General features: G+C 44.5%; 1 protein-coding gene across 1 annotated transcript; it reads right to left on the bottom strand.

Annotated features, from left to right (window-relative positions):
• Positions 1 to 1,185: 1,185 nt before the first annotated feature.
• DCAF12 (DDB1 and CUL4 associated factor 12) lies at positions 1,186 to 18,258 on the bottom strand. The gene is made up of 9 exons (XM_075269656.1): positions 18,082 to 18,258; positions 11,100 to 11,354; positions 10,609 to 10,815; positions 8,880 to 8,940; positions 6,762 to 6,955; positions 5,932 to 5,997; positions 4,996 to 5,158; positions 3,503 to 3,675; positions 1,186 to 2,339 (listed from the first exon to the last, which is right to left on the bottom strand). Exons 1-9 carry the CDS (start codon positions 18,142 to 18,144, stop codon positions 2,181 to 2,183), a joined length of 1,341 nt encoding a protein of 446 aa, XP_075125757.1. The 5' UTR covers positions 18,145 to 18,258; the 3' UTR covers positions 1,186 to 2,180.
• Between the last annotated feature and the right edge of the window lie 2,267 nt (positions 18,259 to 20,525).

Raw genomic sequence — 20,525 nt, 5'->3', positions numbered from 1 at the left:
AGTTTCAAAGCAGATGGCGCGCCAAAGGTTGCTGATGACTGACCTAATGCATGTTTCATATGGTTGACCTATCCCCAGTGTCTGATCTGTTGGGGTCTGGAAGATGCTGCAGTGGACAGGGGAGCGTAGTCCGCTATCCAAATAATTGGAGCCAAGCAGAAGTTCCATCCGCTGTTTAACAGTAGCGTTGAGGAGTTGCAGCACCATACATTACCCATCCATTGCTGTAGCTTCTAGGGCTTAGTGGCTGCTCGAACAACTTATTGATGTGGAGTATAGGTGATAACTTGTCTTGTCCATATGCATTAGGAGGCCAAAATATTCCTTTAGGCTAAGGCAGAAACGCAGTATTTTTGGATACTGCAGAAACATTGTGTGTGGGGAGCAGGGGAATCTTTCTTTTTTTAAAAAAAAAAAAAAAAAAGCTGTGATTCACTCCATGGGCCTCAGCCTTAGGCTAAGGCCCCACTGGGTGGAAATGCAGCATTTTTTGGGGAATTGCAGAAACACAGCGGAAAAAAACGCAGCGTTTTACAGTACCAGTATAGTGAATGTAATTTTGTCTAATCCTAGCCCCACACTGCGGGGGGAAAAAAACAAACAAGAAAAAAAAAAACGCTGCAGATTGAGAGTGTGAAAACCGCAGCATGGTAAATGTGTTGCGGAAACTCCGCAGAAAAGCATCAAAATCCACAGACAACAACTCACTGTTTTGCTTGGTTGAGGCTAACTCGAGCAAAAACGCGATGAAAAACTCAACAGAAAACTCATATGAATTTCCGCAGCATAAAACTGAAAAACGCGATGTGAACCGCACGTACATGTGCGTTTTTTCCGCAACATAAAACGCAGCGTTTTTTTACGCTGCAATTTTTTGCTGCATTTCCACCCAGTGGGGCCTTAGCCTCAAAGGGTTTTTGCAGGATTAGAAAACATGGCTGCATTCTTCCTAAGAACTGACCTCACCTCTGTTGATCACATGGCCGTACTACAGCTCAGTCCCAGCATGGCCATGTGATGAATGGATATAATGTCACTTCCTGAGAAGCAGCCATGTTTTCCAATCCTGCACAACCCCTGTAATACCAGCCTTTATACATCACATTCTTTTCCTTCCCAGCGACACATGACAGACGACCCAAATAACGACCACCCAGTCGGTTTCTGTTACAATTTATTGTCCGATTCTCTTAATATACAGTTCTGTTAGAATCTTTTACACTTAAAAAAGGAATGATAAAACCAGTCCTGCACTCAGGACCTAATGAATAAAGCCTTTTGTTGTATCAATTTATGTTAATGATGTAGTATTCACTCCAAGTAATTTAAATGCTTTGTACTTGACACAAAAAGTACCCCGCACGCACGCGCACACACACACACACACACACACACATACACTATAATATCTCCCCAGATTTTCACAGAAAACCTGGGAAAGTCCACCAAAATATTACATGTACTGTATCTGTCCAGAGCCAATTGCAGCGGCAGTCCCACAGAACCCAGGAGCGCGCCAAGTGGCCCTGTAAGAGTCTATTGGAATATTCACAATAATATCCATGATTTCAGGGAAGGCAGAGATTAAACAAAATGAACATATTTATAAAAAAAAAAAAAAAAAAAAAAAAAAAAAAAAAAAAAAAAAGTTAAAATGTGAAGGGACTGTGCCATTACAGGCATACATCCAATAAGTGTCAGATCAGTGGCTGTAAATGAAGTGCCAGTGGGCTTGCATGACCAGTGCTCCATTCAATTCTATGGGGCTGCAGGGGGTCTTAGTAGTTGGACCCCCAACACTGACATTTATCCCCCTACTTGCAGGATAGACCCTTTAAGAGTCAGGTTCTCAGACAGAATACAGAATGGCGATCACTTCTAACCTTGATTGCTTTCTCGAGAAAAAAAAAGGGGGGGTAGGGGGGAGCAGATTTTGTGATGCCGCAAAAGTGTAATTGTAGCTTTAAAAAGCCAAAAAAAAAAAAAAAAAAATTAGCTGCATAAAAGCTCAGATTATTCTTGACAGGAGGACTGATACACTGAACTTCACCAAATAAAAAACAGAAATGGGCAAAAAAAAAAAAAATGGACATAATTTAGAGGTTTTCAGAGGGCATTTGATGCATTGCACATTAGGGGCGAAAGGGTTAACGACAAATTTCGCTTCAAGGGTCTCTTCCCTAGCTCCACAGGCCAGCATAGTTGCCGTGGAGACCCGTTGGCAAAGGACCACCTGCCACGAAGAGTTTTGTTCCGGACGAGTCGTAACAGTGGGTGTAAACAGCATTAGGGCAGTAGTCGATATCTGAGAAGTAATTCCTCCACATGTCATTGTGGTTCTGAGGAGACAAAGCCAAAATTGCCTGGTTAGCATATGGCGGCGTGTTACTGTATCACAACAGGTCAACCTATACATTACGCATTGGTGGTATGCATATCCAGATAGGTCGTTCTTCAGCGTTCCTCTTGGATCAACATAGCTGGACAATTTTTATTTATTTTTTTGAATTTGCAATACTCTGTCATGAGATGTCTACACTAAGTATTGGACCACCCAGTGGTTGAGTTGTGAATTGCAGACTGTTCAGGGTAGCTAACATTTCACAATATTTACTGAATTTATTTAATGAGAAATTAGAGACCTTAAAAAGCTTTTCTCATGAACATAACTATATTTTATTCTGCAGATAATTAAAAGTGCAACATTTTTTGCAAGTATTTTAAAAAAAAAAATAAAATAAATTGCAGAGTTTTAAAGATTTTCTCTCAGGGCTCGTTCACATCTGCGCCTGGTCTCCGTTCATGCAGGTTTCCGTTTCCTGCACAAAACTGAGCATGAGACGGAAACCTGCAGGACTTTATGCTCTCCGTCGCGAAACAGTCTTTTTTTTAAATAGGAGACAGAGTCGGACATGCAGTACTTAAAAAAAAAAAAAACGGTTTCAAGGCGGAGAGCATAAACCGGCGCACACGGCCAGACCCGGTCTGACAGCTTTCAGTCTTCTGCATGCAGATGACGGAAAGCTCAGAACGTACTCCGGGTGCTAGTGTGAACCTAGCGTAACCATCTTAGAGCTCAGTATTTTGTCTTCATTGGTTACTAATGGATACCATCAAGGAGGTCAGAATTGGTTAGAAACTCTATGTTGGTCAGGTTACCTTCTCGTATGTAGCGTCCCAGCCCGATAACCTTTCCACAATAAAGAAATCAAGCCTGGATATCTGACAAGTCACAGACAATAGAAAGTTTCTGTATTCATGGCTGTATCCATTGGCAATGGATTAGTACAAGACTGTAAGCACTAAGATCGTTAGAGAAAACATCTCTCCTCTCTCTGGGCTGCTCTCTCCATAGGCTTCTATTGTAAGCTGTAATATGATACCTCTGATTTCTAAGTGAGTATCCGTTTAGCAGAGAAGGGGAAAACAGAAAGAGGTTGATAAAAGTATTTTTCGCTAATAAAATATTTTAATCTCTTTACAGCCGTTGCTTTGCACTCACCAGCCAGCCTTTCCCGGTTGTCAGTTTGAGGACATCTCCTTTGGACTTTGAGCCATTTAAATAACCATTGGAATCATCCAAAAACTTGTGCGCCCGGACGTCATAAAACAAGAGGGAACCTTGACCAGTCCCCACAGTAACAATATGCTCATAGAAGCTCACAGAGCGGATACCTGTGTAAGGATACACAAAGTCAGTCTTCACATCAACATACAGTGCAGCAAATTTATTAATTTTGTCTAATATTTGACAGCGCAGCTCATGTCAGATGATAAAATTGGTGCACGTCACACCACCCTTTGCTTAAGCAACTTTACTAGAGATGTGACTGGATGGAAAATGCTTTACTTTAGTTTCATTTGTGATGTATCCTGATTAAATCTTAAGTCATTTACCTTTCTGCAAAGATTAAACTTTGGTCCACTAAGACATTGCCTTATTTGGCTGGTCACAAAATATAGTCTAAAATTATTAGACGGTCACTAACTTTTCAGACTACTTAGTCTCATTTCATAGAGCTTGTGACTCTGAAGCAAAATGTAATGCACTTTCATGAAAAATGTGGCTGCTTTTCGGTTGAAAAACCTCTCTAAGAGTTCCTGCCACTAGATGTCTCCCTAGCTAATATACACTTCACTTCTGTCACTAAGGAACTCTGTCCATAGATTCATTCATACATTCCATCTTGCTTATCTCAGGGAATGTAGAGGGCTGAAAAATTCAACGATGTATCCAGCAAAACACTTTCTTATTTAAAACATAGCCTTTAATTCGAAATATCCAGAGTAAAACAAACTTGATAATTATATTTCAAAAATGGTACATGATGGCAGATGGAGAGAACGACGTCTGGCTGACGCGTTTCGGAGCACTAAGGGGGCTCCTACTCATGTAGAGGGCTGTCCTTTTCTCTCTTCATAAAGTGAAAGGATAGGGGAGGGGGTTGAGTCCTCACAGTCTGCACTGAACAGACATGTTTGCAAACTGTTGCTGTGTGCAGAAGACTAAGGATTCTTCAAACCTCACAGTTTGCAATGTAAGAAAACTCTTCTATTTTCCCTGTATCTGGCTGCTTGTGTGGTTACAGATGAAATATTTTTGACTTTATGACTGCTCATGTATTTGCCCTGTATTTACAGTCCAGTGTTCCCGATTCTCCTACATTATGGGCACAGGGGCTTTTCTCTGAGCAATGCCTTTTGCTATTGTATAGTTACTCCTGGCAGAACATTAACTGCCTAGCAAGACCATACACAAATTCAACTTTTCATGAAAACTCAGTAGTGTTAAAGGGGACCATGAATGGATTACTAGTGTATTTAATCACTGCAGCAGTAGCTTAATATTTTCTTCCAACCAGTCAGTGCAATGCAAAAGGAACGCCTCTATCAGTAGTAATACAAAACAGATACTGGTAGCATAGTTCTGAAGATTAGATAAGATCCTTGTAGTCTTCTACTTTATTTGGGAAAATAATGGAGAGTTTGGCTCACCGCTACCTTGCTCTCTGCAGTAGACGGACCTGGTGTTCTCTGGCGGCTGCCGAGGATCAAGGAAAGACACATGTGCCTGTGATCCCACGGCATAGAGGGACCACTCCAGACTATAGGAAAGACACACGTTCTCTCTGCAATAGGGTAACTTGGTAGACAGCAGCTGCAAGCAATCAGAAGAGACGACATTTAGGTCACAAAATAAGAAATAAAATCAGCAACTGGCCCTTTATTTTGTCAATCCTCTCTCCTTAAAGCGGAGATGCCGAAGCTCTTGCCTGCAATCTCTGATTGTAGGCATAAGTGGCGCCATTACACTTACATACCCGACCTACAGACACCGGGGCGGGTGACGGGGCCTGCAGGAGCGCGGCGATGCTGTACACTTCAAACTGCAGAAGTACTTGTGGTACTTCTGCTAGCACGCCAGGAAGCAGACACACGCCGATGCGGGCCTGAGCTTACGTGGCCACGTCACCCGGCATGTGATGGAGCGGTGGTGGTGGTGTTGTGTGTATGTGGTCTGCGTTCCTGGCCTCTTAGCAGAAAATTACCGTAATGACTCTAGTATAAGCCGAGGAGTACTGTTTCAGCACAAAAACTGTGCTGAAAAACTCGGCTTATATGGTAATTAATGATGTATTGATGGAGAAATTAGGACCTAATGGACATGTGTCTTTGTTGCAATAGCATAATACATCTTTATGGAAGGCCGACCCAATTTTTTTTCATGCACGGCTCCAAATCCCCTGCAATCCTTTACACTGCCACTGAGTTCTAAGAGAGCATTAAACCATCACTATGGGGAGCTCACTGCATACATAACTACAAAGCTTCCACTAAACTCAATGATAAACATGTCTTCAGTTATATAAGCAGAACTTTTTGCCCTCAGTAAAGATTTTCAGACAAGTCTGTAACACCTTATTTATATACCTTGGCTAAAGTGTATTCTGCTGTCCACAAGTGGAAGTAGCCATCCAGAGATACGGCTCCTAGCTCCTGCAAGAAAGACATACTTCAGATCATTTAAGATAAAGCAACCAACCTGACACACATAGGCAACCACATAATGTAAGGGTTTATTAAATGGGTGCTCCTGGATAATAAAGTTGTCCAAGAGATGAGAATCCCATACACGTGCGGGTGTATATAGACAATCCTCAATACTGAAATTGCAATACCAAGAAAGACAAGCTGTATGGTGACACAAATTGAGTTAGCAGGATGGCATTTTTCCAAGCACCTGCTCTACAGACCCCATTCATCTCTCCTGGGTTCAGACGCTGTTCCTGGTTCTCTTCAGGCCTGCTAAAGACTTCAGGGACCGGGCCTCAACCATATCTGGCATTGTGACGTAAAGACGCAAGAGTGACAGACGTAGTCACGCATCTTTGCATCACAAAGCCACGTGACTGAGGCCCAATTACTGGCTTCAGCAGTCCCCGATGTTATTCAGGAGCACGGAAGAAGACAACACCAGATTGCACTAAGATTCCCAAGTCCTCTGTGTAAATGGATCAGTAGTCAAGCATGCTCAGGCAACGGAGACATAAAAACACCATCTTTGTAGAAAAGCAAATCAAGTGCACCAGTGATAGGCCTAATTTGCCAAATTTCCATAGACAGGCAAAAGTGCCCCAGTTGTCATCTAGCATCACTTGCCCGAACGCCACCTTTTAAGCATCTACCTGCAACACAGCTGTCGATAGGCAAATTAGTCAAGCAGTCAGCAGCTGCGGAAGAAGAGACAAGGCACACATTACCTTCTTCCCGCTATTGAATGCCAGAGCGCGGACCTTGCAGTTTGAGGAGTTGCTGCTCTCTTTGGGGATGTCCTTTAATGCTTTGTGGTAAATATGAGCATAGATTGGTACTTGGGACTGGCTTTGTTGGAAGTTGCATTTATTTATCACCTCATCATTAATCTCCCACAAAGCCATTGAGCCATCACGGGAACCTGAAAGAAAACAAAAAGTCATTAATCGTAATCGAAGTAAAATGCTCAATTAATTAATATTTTGATTTAGGCCATAATCATGCAGCCCTAGGAGAGACCTGAACATTGTGTGAACTTGCCTCTACTAGGTGCTCCATATGCATAGCTGCTTTATAACAATGTTCTGCTCTACCAAGATGGCCGCACACAGAGCATGCTCAGTGGTGCTGCTGGTTGACACTGCTTAATGTGCTGTCTAGACGTGTGCACTGAGTATTTGTTATTTCCATGTGATCATTGCTACACAGTGTTATGGTCATGGACACGAGTGTTCGGGTGAATAGTAATGCAGAATATGTCTATTGTCATTGTATCCATTAAGTATAACTATTTAGTTGAATTATATACACTCACCGGCCACTTTATTAGGTACACCATGCTAGTAACGGGTTGGACCCCCTTTTGCCTTCAGAACTGCCTCAATTCTTCGTGGCATAGATTCAACAAGGTGCTGGAAGCATTCCTCAGAGATTCTGGTCCATATTGACATGATGGCATCACACAGTTGCTGCAGATTTGTCGGCTGCACATCCATGATGCGAATCTCCCGTTCCACCACATCCCAAAGATGCTCTATTGGATTGAGATCTGGTGACTGTGGAGGCCATTGGAGTACAGTGAACTCATTGTCATGTTCAAGAAACCAGTCTGAGATGATTCCAGCTTTATGACATGGCGCATTATGCTGCTGAAAGTAGCCATCAGATGTTGGGTACATTGTGGTCATAAAGGGATGGACATGGTCAGCAACAATACTCAGGTAGGCTTTGGCGTTGCAACGATGCTCAATTGGTACCAAGGGGCCCAAAGAGTGCCAAGAAAATATTCCCCACACCATGACACCACCACCACCAGCCTGAACCGTTGATACAAGGCAGGATGGATCCATGCTTTCATGTTGTTGACGCCAAATTCTGACCCTACCATCCGAATGTCGCAGCAGAAATCGAGACTCATCAGACCAGGCAACGTTTTTCCAATCTTCAATTGTCCAATTTCGATGAGCTTGTGCAAATTGTAGCCTCAGTTTCCTGTTCTTAGCTGAAAGGAGTGGCACCCGGTGTGGTCTTCTGCTGCTGAAGCCCATCTGCCTCAAAGTTCGACGTACTGTGCGTTCAGAGATGCTCTTCTGGCTACCTGGGTTGTAACGGGTGGCTATTTGAGTCACTGTTGCCTTTCTATCAGCTCGAACCAGTCTGGCCATTCTCCTCTGACCTCTGGCATCAACAACGCATTTCCGCCCACAGAACTGCCGCTCACTGGATGTTTTTTTTCTTTTTCGGACCATTCTCTGTAAACCCTAGAGATGGTTGTGCGTGAAAATCCCAGTAGATCAGCAGTTTCTGAAATACTCAGACCAGCCCTTCTGGCACCAACAACCATGCCACGTTCAAAGGCACTCAAATCACCTTTCTTCCCCAAACTGATGCTCGGTTTGAACTGCAGGAGATTGTCTTGACCATGTCTACATGCCTAAATGCACTGAGTTGCCGCCATGTGATTGGCTGATTAGAAATTAAGTGTTAACGAGCAGTTGGACAGGTGTACCTAATAAAGTGGCCGGTGAGTGTATAGTCACTACCAATTGTTTATATACATTTTTTAGTTATGTGAAAATATACACCATTTGTACAATTACTCTTTAGAGCCTTGTACAAACCGTACAGATAATGTAGAGCAGAAATATTGCATTTCGTGTGAATAAACCACACTTGTTTTTTTGTTTGCCACTCAACTTTGGCATGCTAGCTTTTTTTTTTTCTCCATAGTATAAATCTAACTATTATGTGATATAGTGATAGCCTTTTTGCAACCATAGCTCACAGTAACAGCCTAGAGTCCCATGCAGACCCGTAGTCCAAGGCGTTTCCTCCAAATAACTCACCTGACACAACCAGGGTATCACTAATCCATGCAATGGAGAAGATCCAGTCATTGTGACCCTCCTAAGAAGAAATAATAAAATATAGTTATGGCAATTGAGGCACGATATGTGGATGTGTTTGTGAAAATGACAGGAGGAAGGAGGTCACAAAAAGAGAATTACATTCAGCAATACAGAGTATTTCAGGAGAGTAGTAAAGTGGGAAGTCACAGACAGAACAGCAGTGCTAATCATAGACTTGGATGACTGTAAACCTCTAAATAAATCTTTCACGTGGTTCAATAAAAAGGTCTATAAATTGAGTTCCCACATTTTAACGCTTCTCAACTCTTCAATTCATCGAATGAAATCGGAGGCACAAAAAAGGCAACAATCTGCTCCTGACTCTCAATGAAATGAATCTGAGAGTCGAGTGGTGTTTGTGGCAGATCCGCCTGCAAAGATCTCCCCGAGAACATACCATTAGTGCAGCGGAGCTTAGAATCTGCAGTATGCGGTTTTCCTGCTGCCTCCGCCTCCCTGTCCATACACTTCTATTTTAGAGGGAATTTAGCCTTATAAATGGAGAACAAGTACATTTTATTTAATAAGGTTTATTACAAAGTTCCTGTTATTCTTACTAATTTTCGGAAACATTTTTCTTTAAATTGAAGGGACGCTTTACATTGTAACGTTCTGTCTGCCTGCAATCTCCACTAGGAAGAGCTCAATGTCTACTGTTTTGTTATGGAGCTCAATGTATAAAGCAGTTTGTAGTGTGGTGCAAGAAACCATCTGTTTAAAGGGGCATCTCAAACTCATAATGAATACGGATGACCTATCTTGTGATAGGTAGGGGTCCGATGCCTGAACATCTGCACCAATCAACTGTTTTGAACGCTGGAAGATATATACAAAGTAGACAAGCGGAAGCAACTTTGCTCCTACTCAAATAAGTATAATGTATATCTCTGTACAGGGTATACAGCAGGGTATACAGCTTTGGAGGGATTGCAGCCCTGTTCCCATTCACTTAGATGGGAGTGGAACTGCCTAAGGGTGCATTCACACTGAGTATACGCTGACTGATTCTGAACGTTAAAACAGGTTCAGAATCAGCGCGTATAAAGCAGATCCCATTCAATGGGAGCCGGCATACGAGCGCTCCCCATTGAAATGAATGGGCTACTTTTTCTCTACGTGCGCTCACATTGAAGTGAATGGGAAGTGTTTAAAAGCGCTCGCGTGTACGGCTCGGAACGTACACACAGCGCTTACGCCGTGTGAAGGGGCCCATAGAGAAAAAAGCAGCCCATTCATTTCAATGGGGAGCGCTCGCATGCCGGCTCCCATTGAAATGAATGGGATCTGCTTTATACGTGCTGATTCTGAACGTGTTTTAACGTTCAGAATCAGTCAGCGTATACTCAGTGTGAATGCACCCTAAGGCTGTATACCTTGTAGACAACTTCTGAATTAGTTCAGGTGTCAGACCCCCACCAGTGCAACACTGATTTGATGACCTATTTACAGGACAAGTCATCAATTACGCCTTGGACGACCCCTTTTAATACTTTCCCCACCAAAAAGTTAATACAGGAAATCTCTACAAGAGAAAAAAAAAGGGAAGCTTTGACCACTACAATAATATAAAGAAAGTAATGTGCACATTTATAGACCTATTAGATAAAAACACCGAACACAGGTCCAAACATTTTATATTAAGTGAAAGTAAAAAAGTAACACCCACATCACCCACACAGATGGGATCCAAGGTTGGCAGCCGATACACGGCCAGGCTGTTGGGATTATCTCCTCCTGTAGCCAGCAATGTCCGGGAAGGATTGATCTCGATGGCATGGATTCCACAGCTCTGAGGGGTCGTATAAGCTGGTTCACGATCTTTCAAGATGGGAATCTTTGTAATCTTTCCTGTTAGTACATCCACCACAAATAACTAAAGGGAAAAGAAAAAACAAAAAAAGAATGAAAAACTAAAAACCTACAAACGTAGCAGAGGGGCGGTTACTCCCATTAACTGGCAGTAGGCCGCTAGAAAGAGACCAGAGCTTACTGCTCCCTCCTATGGGTATCAGGCCCCTTAAACTCCTTAGATGCCATAGTCAATAACAACAGTGGCATATAAGCGGTTAACAGTGCAGACTGGGCACATATACACTCATTGTATGCAGCACTGTACAGAATTACGCCAATAAATTATAACAAATGAAGTCATCTCACCGTATTACATTTGGTACCGCAGACGACTTGACGATGGTTCAGCCATTGCGATGCAAACACTTTATTGAGGGTTCCAAGCTGGAACTCCTTCTCTTTCAAGATACCGGGCACTGCTTGGGCAGCACAGCCACGTAGAAGACGTTGGTAACTGGGGTCATCTTGTGCCTTCAACTCTCTTGTCTTCAGATAGTACACCATAGACTTCTTCTCCACAGGAAGCCTTCTACGCTTCTGAGTAGTATGATCCCAATTGGCCTGCAATGTTAGATAAACTAGTTAAGAAGCTATGCTATCAGAAGGCAACATCATCAACACTGCTCATAACATAAGGAGCGAGGCCAGCGCCCCCTTCTAAAAGTAATCCCCTCTTCATATGCCAAAACCCCCTTCATATTCAGGGTTTCAGTGGATAGAAGCATGACTGGACATTCTCTTTGCAGGGATGCTACAGGAGAAGTGTGAGGTTAACAGGGCAGTCATATAATGGTTGGTAGCGTTGAGTGTTTTAGCCCGGGAGCAGCTCACCACTCTAGATGACAAAAGGGACCATTAAATGGGCAACAAACCCCTGCACTATGCAATAATACCCACATTCAGCGAGCAGACAACCCGTCTTAAAAGATGTCCAGGCAAGCCTGCCTACACAGAATGACTGAGTACGGGGAACAGGACCGGTATCAGGGGTATCACTCAACACCTATCATGTATTATACAGGGTCTAAGGGCACGTTCACACAGAATCCACCCCCTCACAATAGAGGAGTATGTAGACTGCTAGCTTCCTTTTTCCGTGAGCGGTATGTTCCCGCTCATGGAAAAAAAAAAGTAGTGAGCAGCCCTTTCTTCAGGCGGATTCTGCAGCTGATCCAGCCCCGGCGTCCACCTCGCGACAGCACCCTCTGGACTACTTCCCGCGTCACAATCAGGACCAAAATACGCCATACCGTGCCCCGTGTGAACTAGCCCTTACTCTAATAAGTGGGACCCACTGGGCAACTTGCCACACCTGTTGTCTGACTAGACGGAAGATTATGACCAGACAACCCCTTTAAAGAGCTCAGCCATACTTTATGTCTGAAGACTTCAACTTAAAATTAACAGAGAAATGAATCACTGTGATCGACGACCTTTAAAACGACTTATTACGGACCAAAGTCAAACACCTATCAAATATCAAGTGTAGGATCAAGGCCTGATCCTCAGCCAGGTTCAGTATCTAGGTGAAGTTCAATATCTTTGCTTCACCACCATCTCAGGTAAAGCACCGGGCAGAGGTCGGGCAATATTTTTTCCCAATCATCTAGGAAAAAAATTACACTGGTAAACCCTTTTTGGCACGTGGATTATTTATTGTGTGTTATATGGAACTTTCCACGGCGATATCAAATATGCAATCAGATTTTCTCCATCATGTAGTTTTTGTGCAATCTCACTTTTAGTTATTTTCCTTCTGTGCTATTAGCTTATGCAACTCATATGAAAACATGAAAAAATTTTGGGAAAAAAAAAATTCATTATAAAAAGTACTGTTGGGAAATATGTTGCGATTTAAAAGTAGTTTCTTTGTTAGCAGGTTTGCAGCTTAGTTACACTGAATTTTGTAGTTTCTTGTGCAAGTGGGAAGATATGGCCAACATGTCTTCGGTAGTCCGTTCCAGGGGTCCCAATGCAGACTCCCCAAACAGATTACCTAACGCAGATGTGAACCGGGCCTAAGCCAAGTTGAAATAGCCGCATGGAAGTCTTTTAAAAATGTATTTAGAATTTTTTTTTTTTTTTTTTTTTTTTTTTTTTTTTTTAGGAAAACACAAATCTCCAAATGCCTGTGAGACTGTAGGTGAACTGTTACAATCCCACAATAATTTAGGGCGTAACATGTCCCTCAAAATTCATTTTTTGGACTCCTACCTGGATTTCTCTTTCTCGACAATCTCGGCGCGGTCAGTGATGAACATGGGGAGCGGTTTCATCAAGAAATATCAACCATGGAAAAAGAGATACCAGGAAAAATGAAAGGGACGGACGCTTGCCGATTACTGCTGGACACGAAAAAGAGACATTCCTGATACCAAGTACAGAAGGAAATCAAAAATTGATACGTTTTAGGTAACTTGAGTATCAACAAAGATAACAAATGTAGCATTTTTGTCATGGTTAAACTGTGCATCACAGAAAAACTGTACGCGATGGAGAAAAACGAATGGCATATTTGAATTCAGTAGAGAAAATATTATGATCACCAATTTTACTTCAGGTGTTTTGTTCCCCAGTGTTATTTTTGAGGAGTATTTTTAGCCACAAAGGAGCACAAAGTTTGCAGTAATGCAAATAAATGACATGTAGGCTAAGCCCGAATCACATCCGCATTCAGGAGTCCACTTGGGGACCCACCGAATGGAAACCTATCCGCAAAAAAAAAAAAAAAAAAGTGGAAATCCGAACCCCATAAACTATAATGGGGTCTGTATGGTTTCAGCACGAAAAATGTGGAGGCCTAAGAGCTTGCAATTTAAGTAGGGTCACAATGGTTATGTTCTATTCCCTTCTAAGGGTATGAGTTGGGTTTTTTTTGCAGGTGGATTTTGACGTGGAATCTGCCTCAAAATCCGCCTGCAAAAATGGCTCCCATTGACTTCAATGGGAGCTGCGTGCTTTTTTTTTTCTCCCCCCACTAGCTAGTATTAGAAAAAAGAAGCGAGATGACCAATCTTTCCACAGATTGCGCAGCTCGAGATTCTCTCCCATTTGTGAACATACTCTAACAGTGCATGGAAGTTTATTTATAAAAATGCACCAGGCTAAAGTACACAATAGAGGATATTTGTAAAGACTGGCATGTTGAATGCCAGTCTTCACATCCCTGTGCTGGTGGTAATAAACACAATGGCTTCTCCGCTGGGCCATATACCTGTGCTGTAGTCTATGCCGGCTTCTAGCTAGTGCAGATTTCAGTGATCATTTACGCCACTGGCATAAATTATATTAAATGTCATGCTATCACTCTAATAGAACACTAGTTACGACAATTATTGGCACAAAGTTTGCAGCTTTTTAGGCCAGATATCTGGTATAAATTAATAATAAATCTCCCATATCGTTTCCAACCTGTAGCGGTTGCTGCTTCAGACAAAAGCTGATATTTTAGTGATATTAAGGCTACATGGCGACGTTAACTGCGACTCTTGTTGCCCAAAAAAAAAAAAGGTAGCCAGGTCGCCCTGCGACTCTTTCACTAATGCACTGCTAGCCATAGTGTACTGTGATCTCCAATAAATCTCGCGCTATACAGTGTGAGTGGGGAGGAACGTCCCCTCCCCTCCTGATAACACTCGTCTATGGCCGAGCACTGAGAGCAGAGGGAGGGGGCGTTCCTCCCCGCTCACACTGTACAGCGCGATAGGTGCTGCTGTGGAGAAGGACGTACCTGACAGACTGTCAGAAACGCCCTTCTGACTGTAGAGCGCTACGGTACCGGGACTGATGGCGCTTTACCCAGGGCACAGATCGGGAAAGCCGATTGCGCTGAATTCAGTGGACTCTGTCGGCTTTCCAGCAGTATAAAGAACTGCCTGTGTCCAATCTGATGAAAGGTCCTCTTTAATGTCACGTAAGGTATCGGCGCTCGGCTGCAGCACATGCACAAATCTGTTCTCCTCACTTGAATTCAGCAATGTTTGACTAGATGTTTGCACTGCAGCCTGGCTCTCCAATTTACCTTTGGCTTCAGGCCTGTCCACGTGTGATATAGAGCACCGTCTCCTGTCAAACTGAAAGCAACACAACTCAGTGTGAAGGATGGGGTGCCCACCAAATATGAGCAGGCTAGGAGGCAGAGGTTACTTATTGTGAAGCTGCTAGCTATTGAAATGCTGGGAAGTCTCATACATATAAGGCTGAGTTCGCATGGAGTTTTTTGGTCAGGAATCCGCCTCAAAAGCAGCCTCCAAAAAAAGCCTCCCAATAGAACTCTATTAGAAGGCTTTTTTTTTTTGGAGGCTGATTTTGAGGCTGATCCCAGACCAAAAAAAACTCTTGTGTGAACTCAGCCTTAGTATATCAACTATGCCTGAGGAAGAGGCCTAGAGCCTCGAAAGCTTGCAATCTGTCATCATTTTAGTCAGCCATTAATTAAGGTAACTACTGAAGACTCAATTTTTTTTTTATATTGCATATTAGTATGCATGAGACTTTTTTCAATACGTAAAAATGCTTTTACAGGCATCAATGACACCTGTACATGTATTTTTGCAATATCTCACCCTAGACAAGTCTTTCAGGTCCCCTTAACAACCCATGAAGTACCAAGAACTACAATGTCCATATAATTTAACATAATAGTTAGAGATGAGCGAGTACTATCCAAAACTCCCGTTTCGAATAGCACGCACCCATAGGAATGAATGGAAGCGGCCATTCATTCCTATGGGTGCGTGCGATTCGAAACGGCCGTTTCGAATAGTACTCGCTCATCTCTAATAATAGTACTTCTAAAGGACACCCAGCAGGTCTGCTATCTTACCAGGGCCGTGGAGTCAGAGTTGTAGACATTTTGGGTGGAGTTGGAAAAAAAAAAGTCCCAACTCCAATAAAATGATTATTTTATATTGTGCAGGAGATTGTGCAGGATCTTGGCGCGGTGCTCAGTCACATCAGGGCAGACTAGAAGCCAGGATGGGGGTGCCTATCAAAAAAACTGCTGGGCTCACGGATGGAAACAACACCCACTTTGATCCCTGGACCTCATCTGCATATTAATTAAAAAGGCTGTTTACATGCATCCTAGGGGATCATCAACATTACAAAGGTAATGCTTGGCCTGTATGCAGAGACTCTACAGAACTATAACAACTACAGAACTTGAAACTGCAATACTGAAGCGTTATTATACAAGCAAAAACCTGGTAGTGAAGCATCGCATATCAATGTCACAGAGTCTGTAACAAACAAACTACACAATAACCATTTAAAGGGATCCTATCATTCAATCACTTTTTTTCTCATTAACATGTCAGAATAGCCTTAAGAAAGGCTATTCTTCTTCTACCTTTTGTTGTCTACTACGCAGCGCCATTCGCTTGAAATTCCATTTTTTGTGGGTATGTAAACGAGTTCTCTTGCAGCACTGGGGGCGGTCCACAGCACTCAAAGAGCACTGGGGGCGTCCCTAATGCTGCAAGAGAACTCTCTCCAGCGCCGCCTCCATCTTCTTCAGCAACGTCCTCTTCACACGTCTTCTCCCGGCGCAGGTGTCAGACTTCTAGGCCTTGGGCAAGCCGACTGCACATGGCCGCTTACAATACTGTGTAAGCGGCCATTTTTCTTGTGGCCGCGGGCACGCGCAGTCGGCTTTGCCCTAAGCCTAGAAGTTACAAGCCACCGCTGGAAAAAGATGCAGTGAAGACCTCGTTCCAGAAGAAGGTTGAGGCGGTGCTGGAGAGTTCTCTGGCAACATTGGGGCCGCCCCCAGTGCTGTTTGAGTGCTGGGGATCGCCCCCAGTGCTGCGACAAAAAACGGAATTTCAAGTGAACGGCGGCGTGAAAAAGACAACTAAAGGTAGGGGAAGAATAGCCTTTCTTAAGGCTAGTCCGACGTGTTAATGAAAAAAAAAAAAAAAATGTGATTGAACGATAGGATCCCTTTAAAGTTTAGAGAGTTTATGGCTGCCACATCCACAGGTCATACCATAAATGCCCCAGAGATGCAGGTCCTACCTATATGGAAATTGGATCCTGTGTATGTGGATTTAGGGGTAAAAAAATAAAAACAATGCTAGAATTGCTACCTTCAGTTCATCCAAAATGATAGCAATGAAAACATCAACACATGCCACAAAATAAAAGTCCTCACACAACGGCATCAACTGCACTTGTTATTAATTTCTGGTTCCACAGTGCACCCACGGCATCGGGCTCACGGCACAGGGCACCCACGGCATCGGGCTCACGGCACAGGGCACCCACGGCATCGGGCTCACGGCACAGGGCACCCACGGCATCGGGCTCACGGCACAGGGCACCCACGGCATCGGGCTCACGGCACAGGGCACCCACGGCATCGGGCTCACGGCACAGGGCACCCACGGCATCGGGCTCACGGCACAGGGCACCCACGGCATCGGGCTCACGGCACAGGGCACCCACGGCATCGGGCTCACGGCACAGGGCACCCACGGCATCGGGCTCACGGCACAGGGCACCCACGGCATCGGGCTCACGGCACAGGGCACCCACGGCATCGGGCTCACGGCACAGGGCACCCACGGCAAGTCGTATAAGATACATGGATGGAACTGATCATGGGCTGGGCAGTTTTATATTGGGTTCAATCTACATTACACCCCTCAAACCAAAAAATTATTTATTATATCATCCACTGCCCCCTTTTCCTTCTCAACATGAACATCCATAAGAGACACTTTCCAGGGAACTCGTCTCCACAGAGATCTCCCCTCCAGGTCCTTAGTCACAAGCCCTCATATGTGATCTTATACCCAAGATGAGATCTGCAACCTTCAGCTGCTGTGGTACTACAACCCCCAGCATGCTCCATTCACTTGTATGGGAGTTGCAAGAAAAGCAGAGCAAGCCTGTATGCTGAGAGTTGTAGTTCCACAGCAGCTGGAGGTTGCTACCCCTGACCTGTGCAATCTGCTGGACTATGTGGTCTACCAATCCCAGACGATACCCCTCAATGTCCAGGCCCCCCAATAACCTGAGACCAGGACCAGATCCCTCAGGTTAGCGGCCCCATCCCCAGCCATAGGACCAGCTGGAGGAGCTGCAGTCACGTGACTTCACATCACTAAGGACAACATGGAAACAGCAGATCGCTCCCATATTGCGGTCAGGTCTGATCTGTGACCAAGACATGGCCGGTCCATGATCAACAACCCCGGTCCGACCTCCCGCGCTCCTCTCTGGTCCCGGACCCACAACCCTCGTCCCTCCACAGGCCTGCTCCAGCCACCGGCCTATCACTTACCTGCTCACCAGGACCTGCTCCTGCCGCCGCCTTCCTCTTCCTGCTAACTGCTCGCCGGGTCATGCTCTCGCCCGCAGTGGCGCCGCGCCCGCATGGACAGAACCCGGCGGTCCGGATATCTCATATACCGGGAAGAGGACGAGAGCAGCACAGAGTACGTCCAGCACCACACTGACCTCTCACCCCGCAGCGCAGCGTATTTACGTCGGGCATACGCCACCTTCTTAACCACGCCCACGTCTCCTAGCAACGCTGAGGTTTCTTAGGCCGGAGGCGGGGTTGAGGCGGTGGGCGTGTCCGTATGTGAGGGGAGGGGCTGCTCTGAGGTGATTTTGACGCGTTTCTAACATATCCCGAGTCATGAGGTAATTACTGGAGGAGATTTGACGTCATAACCTTTAGGTAATATGGAAACTGGGGGAAACAGCATCAATTATTTACTGTGGTGTAATAAGACTGGGGATACAATGAACTTATGGTGTTGAAGTGATCAATTTTGGGGAGAACTTAAAGGGGTTGTCCAGGATAGACAGTTTTCCACAAGGAGGCTGGGAAAGGTGAAAAAAAGAACACCTGTCCCCAATTCTGTGGTGCCCCCCAAAGCCGCCCCATCACAGCACCCCGGTGCGTCTTCTGGCGGAGGTCCTCACCTCTTGTGACTGCTGAGGCCTATCAGTGGCCGTAAGGGCTCATACGGGGCAAGAGGTGGCGGATTTTGGCGCGGAATCTACGTCTGCCCCCTCACAATGGTGGTCTACGTACACCGGTAGCGTCCGGTTTTCGCTAGCGGAAAAAACAAACAAGCTGTCCTTTCTTCAGGCGGATTCCGCCCCCTCCAGACTAGGCTCATTCATTTGGGCCTAATCCGGAGCGGAAAGCCGCACACTGCACCGGCGTCGCGGTGGAACATGCACACACGTATTTACATGTGAACTTAGCTTTAGGAAGGGATCCCAAGACATTACGCATATAGGTCACTCATAAGAGATTTTTAATGAGATCTAACTTTTTTTTATGTAGATTGCGAGCCCCATATTGGGATCACAATGTACATTTTTTTCCTATTAGTATGTCTTTGTAGAATGGGAGGAAATCCACACAAACACAGGGAGAACATACAAACTCCTTGCAGATGTTGCTCCTCGCGGGATTCAAACCCAGGACTCCAGTGCTGCAAGGCTACAGTGCTAACCACTGAGCCTCCATGTTACCCTATTGAGATCTAACTGTTATCGCCATACATCCACAGTTCTCTGTCGCAGAGACCAGACATTACAAGATTAATATACATAAACTAAACTTATATTAAACATAAAAACGCGGAAATGCACCAGGTGCGGCCTTCATGGTAACAAGCAGCATTTAAGGACACTGTGGGGGGGGGGGGGGGGGCACACGGTGGCTCAGCGGTTAGCACTGCAGCCCTGCAGCGCTGGGTCCTGGTGCTCAAATCCCACCACAGGCAAAAAACCATCCGCAAGGAGCTTGTATGCTCTCCCCGTGCCTGCATGGACCTCCATCCCATACTCCAAAGACATACTGATAGGGAAAAATGTACATTGTGAGCTCTATGTGGGGCTCACAATCTACATAAAGAAAAAAAAAAAAGGACACTGTGACCACACTCCCAGAAACATGGCAAAGAGCCCAGAAAATACTATCTTAAACTTTGAAGATTGTCTCAAGGCCGTTCATTCAGCAAAAGTCTTAAGAAAGACAAGATGGAGGGCAGAGAAAATGCAGTCAAATGATACAAGATGGCATCTTAACTCTAACACTTTATATCCTGGGAAGAATATGCAAATCTGACTTCCATGATGTAATTAGGAAGCCAGTGCCTCAGGCATGCAGACCAAAAGAATGTGCAAGTCTAGCTTCCATGATGTAATTAGGAAGACAGAGCCTCAGTCAAGATCATTACAAACAAAGGCCTCTGAGAAGGTCGGCATGATGTTAAAGGGAGCGCCCTCTATTGGTTTGCTTGACCGTGCAGGAAAAATATTTTTATATATTTCTAGAGTGGGCTATTTCGGACACAGGGATACCTGACATGTATGTGTTTCACAGTATTTAACTACTTTTATATGTGTCCGAAGGAAAGGGGAGTGATTTGAAATTTTAATACTTTTTTAAAAAATTTATATTTTTTTAACTTTTTTTAAAAAAATTTTTTTGCATTTATTAGTCCCCCTAGGGTTCTTGAACCCCAGGGGGTCTGAGCACTAATACAATGCTAATGCATTGCAAAAAATCATAATTTCTTTGGTTGGCTGGTCTATGCAGCCTGCAAAAGAAAGAGACTGCAGACCGGCCGTGGAGCCTTTACAAGGCTCCTGGCTGTCATGGAAATGTGACGTCGGCCCTGGAGCCGGCAAAATGGCGGCGCCCATGCGCAGCCGGGAGAATGGCACCGGAGGCGCCTTTCACCGGGGCGCCGAAGAGGT

This window comes from Leptodactylus fuscus, chromosome 1 (assembly GCF_031893055.1).
Source record: "Leptodactylus fuscus isolate aLepFus1 chromosome 1, aLepFus1.hap2, whole genome shotgun sequence".
Classification (NCBI taxonomy): Eukaryota; Metazoa; Chordata; class Amphibia; order Anura; family Leptodactylidae; genus Leptodactylus; species Leptodactylus fuscus.
Note: the sequence above shows the minus strand (reverse complement) of the source record. Positions and strands in the feature narration are given on the sequence as shown.

Excerpts from the sequence above, each read along its gene's own strand:
- DCAF12 (XM_075269656.1), bottom strand. The coding sequence starts at position 18,144 with ATGACCCGGCGAGCAGTTAGCAGGAAGAGGAAGGCGGCGGCAGGAGCA. Across the intron at positions 10,816-11,099 it reads GCGGTACCAAATGTAATACG|TTATTTGTGGTGGATGTACT; the intron begins GTGAGATGACTT and ends TTTTCCCTTTAG. Across the intron at positions 5,998-6,761 it reads CATTCAATAGCGGGAAGAAG|GAGCTAGGAGCCGTATCTCT; the intron begins GTAATGTGTGCC and ends TCTTTCTTGCAG.